At 47.6% G+C, this 3,804-nt stretch overlaps 1 protein-coding gene across 1 annotated transcript in view; it reads right to left on the reverse strand.

Annotated features, from left to right (window-relative positions):
• Nucleotides 1–808: 808 nt before the first annotated feature.
• LOC106898701 (dynamin-2) overlaps nt 809–3,804 on the reverse strand; it is a 41,208-nt gene continuing 38,212 nt past the window's right edge. The window contains exons 13-14 of the mRNA XM_014960111.1: nt 3,112–3,163; nt 809–820 (exon numbers count right to left, since the gene is read on the reverse strand). Coding sequence (XP_014815597.1) covers nt 809–820; nt 3,112–3,163 — 64 coding nt within the window. The remainder of the gene's footprint in view (nt 821–3,111; nt 3,164–3,804) is intronic.

The raw sequence follows: 3,804 nt of genomic DNA on the forward strand, positions 1-3,804 counted from the left end.
TTCTGATTTTGGAATACTAACGCATGGAAATCCTTATTCTGTAGGGTCTAGACCAGTACATATTGTGCTAGATTTCTCTTCTTTTTTGTTATTTTTTTATTTTCTGTATGTCTTGATATTTGCTTATTATGTCAAGTATTTATTCAGTACTTTTGGCAGCACATTTTTCTGTTGTAAGCACGATTAGGATGTTGCTGCAACTTCTCCTTTGTGCATTTGGGTCTTGCAGCTGATTTGTCACTTTGTCTGAACCCAGATTGTGGACATGTCTATGGCTAACACCAGCAGCGTATTTTGCTATTGCAGTGCTAGAAGAAAGTTGGGAAATGAATGTCTCTCTGGAACTTTATTCAAACAATGGATGTGGAAAATACGGTTTTGGATTTATAGACGTTCTTACAAAAGGAATGAGATATGGAGCAATGTTTCGAGGTGGGTAAACACATTTTGTAATTTCTTGCATGACCTATTTCCACTTTAACTTAGATCCCATCCAGTTAGATTAAACAGAGACATTTTGATTTCTGGAGACTTTTGATCCATGGAAATTAAGAGCTATAAGATACACCTATCTGGCACTGATACAAGCGCCAAAATCTGTCTCAGAGGAAGTCAGCACAGTGCACGTTATCTGATGACAGTGGAAGTGCTGCATTATTTACTGCATAGAATGTCCACCCTGCGAAGATTAATGTGTTTGTTTAACTTTGTTCTGTCTGGTTAATTGGCTCTAGTCACTGAAGACCCTCATATGCATAGAGTGAAACATCAATCTGTTTTACTTTGAACATGTTTTTAAAATTACTTGCTAGATTGTCCACTAGTTGAAAAGGCATTACAGTAAAAGCTTATTGTACTTTACAAAGGTCTAAGGCTTCTGAATTCCCAGAGATCATAGGGAGCAGAGGGAGTAACAGCCTCATTCAATAATATGCATCTAACTTTGCTTCACACCATTTTCTTTACTGACACTTAGAAACATTGTTTCTATTTGTTTTGTTGTAGATCCTGCAATCTTTTGCTCATAAACACAAACATTAACTTAAAATTGAGTTCAGCGAGCCAGTTTTGAATTGCATGCAGAGAAGATTAAAAGAAATAGTACAGAATCCTCTCCTGGGAAAGATCAAATGGTTACTAAAATGAAAGCAACCTAAAACTGTAGCATTTAGCCCAGAGGGGGGGAGGGGAATTGGGCATTTAGCTATAATTAACACCTCCTACTTACACCCTCCAGTCTTTCAAATGGATTGTTTCCTATTATGGGTAGTTGCTCAGAATCTGAAATCACTTTGATTTAAAAAAAAAAAAAAAAAAAAAAAAAAAAAAAAAAAAGCAGGAAAAAAACAAAACAAAACGAAACGAAACAAAAAAAAAGCAAAAGAAAAAAAACAATTACATGCTATTAATTAATTATAATCGTAACAGTGTTAATATTTCATTACATTCTTTCCAAACGAGAGGCGATGTCTGCGTTAGGTACTGCCAGACCTAACACCATGCAAAGGGGGGGGGGCATTGCCAGTCCTGCCCCCCCAACTGGGCAGGGGACAAAGGTGGGCCACCAGGTACGTCCCCGTGTCCCCCCCCAACCCCCCATCTCCGCTTGGTCCCCGTCCCCTCCAGCCCCTGACCCCCCCAGAGGATTCCTGGGGGCAGGAATGGGAGAGCTGGGGCAGATCCTGCCCCGTGTCGGAGCTTGTCCCGGCTCCTGCTGGTTTTAGAGGAGATCCTGAGCTCCATGTGTCCCACCTCCAACCCCAGTGAGATATCCCCAAGGAAGGAGCTGGTGGATCCAATAAATCCCACTTTTAGAGGAGCTCCTGAGGAGCAAATGCTCCTGTTCCATGACCCAGAGCTTCATCTGCCCCATCTCCAACCCCCGTGTGAGATGTCCCCAAAGAACGAGCTGATGGATCAATTAAATCCTGCTTTTAGATGAGCTTCATCTGCTTCATCTCCAACCCCCGTGTGAGATATCCCCAAGGAAGGAGCTGATGGATCAATTAAATCCTGCTTTTAGATGAGCTCCTGTGGAGCAAACGCTCCCATTCCATGACCCAGACCTTCATCTGCTTCATCTCCAACCCCCGTGTGAGATATCCCCAAGGAAGGAGCTGGTGGATCAATTAAATCCTGCTTTTAGAGGAGCTCCTGTGGAGCAAATGCTCCTGATCCATGACCCAGACCTTCATCTGCCCCATCTCCAACCCTGGTGTGAAATATTCATGGGGAAGGAGCTGGTAGATCAATTAAATCCTGCTTTTAGACGAGCTCCATCTGCCCCATCCTCAACCCTGGTGTGAAATATTCCTGGGGAAGGAGCTGGTGGATCCAATAAATCCTGTTTTTAGAGGAGCTCCTGTGGGGCAAACGCTCCTGTTCCATGACCCAGACCTTCATCTGTCCCATCTCCAAGCCCCGTGTGAGATATCCCCAGGGAAGGAGCTGGTGGATCCAACAAATCCCACTTTTAGATGAGCTCCTGTGGATCAAACACTCCTGTTCCATGACCCAGAGCTCCATCTGCCCCATCTCCAACCCTGGTGTGAGACACCCCCAGGGAAGGAGCTGGTGGATCCAATAAATCCTGCTTTTAGACGAACTCCTGAGGAGCAAACGCTCCTGTTCCATGACCCAAAGCTCCATCTGCCCCATCCTCAACCCTGGTGTGAAATATCCCCAAGGAAGGAGCTGGTGCATCCAATAAATCCTGATTTTAGATGAGCTCCTGAGGAGCAAACGCTCCTGTTCCATGACCCAAAGCTTCATCTGCCCCATCCTCAACCCTGGTGTGAAATATCCCCAAGGAAGGAGCTGGTGGATCCTATAAATCCTGCTTTTAGATGAGCTCCATCTGCCCCATCCTCAACCCTAGTGTGAAATATTCCTGGGGAAGGAGCTGGTGGATCAAATAAATCCCATTTTTAGAGGGGCTCCTGTGGAGCAAACGCTCCTCTTCCATGACCCAGAGCTCCATCTGCCCCATCTCCAACCCTGGTGTGAGACACCACCAGGGAAGGAGCTGGTGGACAACTGGAATCCCACTTTTGGAGCCCTGGAAGGCAGCTCCGACCCCTCAGGATCGGGATCTCCTGCCCCAGCCCGTACCTGGTTGGGGATGGCTCTTTTCTTGTTGGTCTGGGTGTTCCTCTGCTGGGCGCTGGAAGGAGGAAGAGGAGCAGCTTTAGGGCAGGGGGGGAGGGAAAAGTTGAACGACGAACGCCCCGAGCCCCCGCGGCCACCACGTGCTTCCCACCCGGAATGTCCTAAGGAAGAGCCGAGTCCGTAGGGGTAAAAATCCTCAAGAGCCCCCCCCGGGCTCCCCTTCCCACCTTTTTGCCCAGGAGAGGAGGGAGGGAGGGACTGGGGTGGGGGCTTTTTGACCCCCTTTATCTCCTTCCTTCCAGCCCTTATCTCCAGGGATTTACAACATTCCAGAGGGAAGAGGAAACACCAAGCAGATCAGCCGCTCCAAAAAAGGAATTCCTTATCCCAAAACCCTGCGCCCCGACCACCGCCAAGGCTGAGAACCAGAAGGAACTCATCTCCAGAATGACTGGCCTCCAAAATAGACCTACACCCCTCCTAGGTGGCCCCCCCACCACCCCGGGGTGGGGGGCAGGGGGAGAAAAGAGCAAACCTGCACCCACCAGAGGGGAAAAACTACCTGTCTCTCCTGAGCAACCGAGGGGACGAGGTGTGGGACCGAACCGTTAGTCAGGAGCAGGAACAAAATCCAGGAAAATCGTTAGAATTAACTCCAGGACACCCCCGGGGTGGTTTTTTTGGGGGGGGGGGTTG

The sequence above is a fragment of the Calidris pugnax genome, unplaced genomic scaffold (genome assembly GCF_001431845.1).
Source record: "Calidris pugnax isolate Ruff unplaced genomic scaffold, ASM143184v1 scaffold512, whole genome shotgun sequence".
Lineage (NCBI taxonomy): Eukaryota > Metazoa > Chordata > Aves > Charadriiformes > Scolopacidae > Calidris > Calidris pugnax.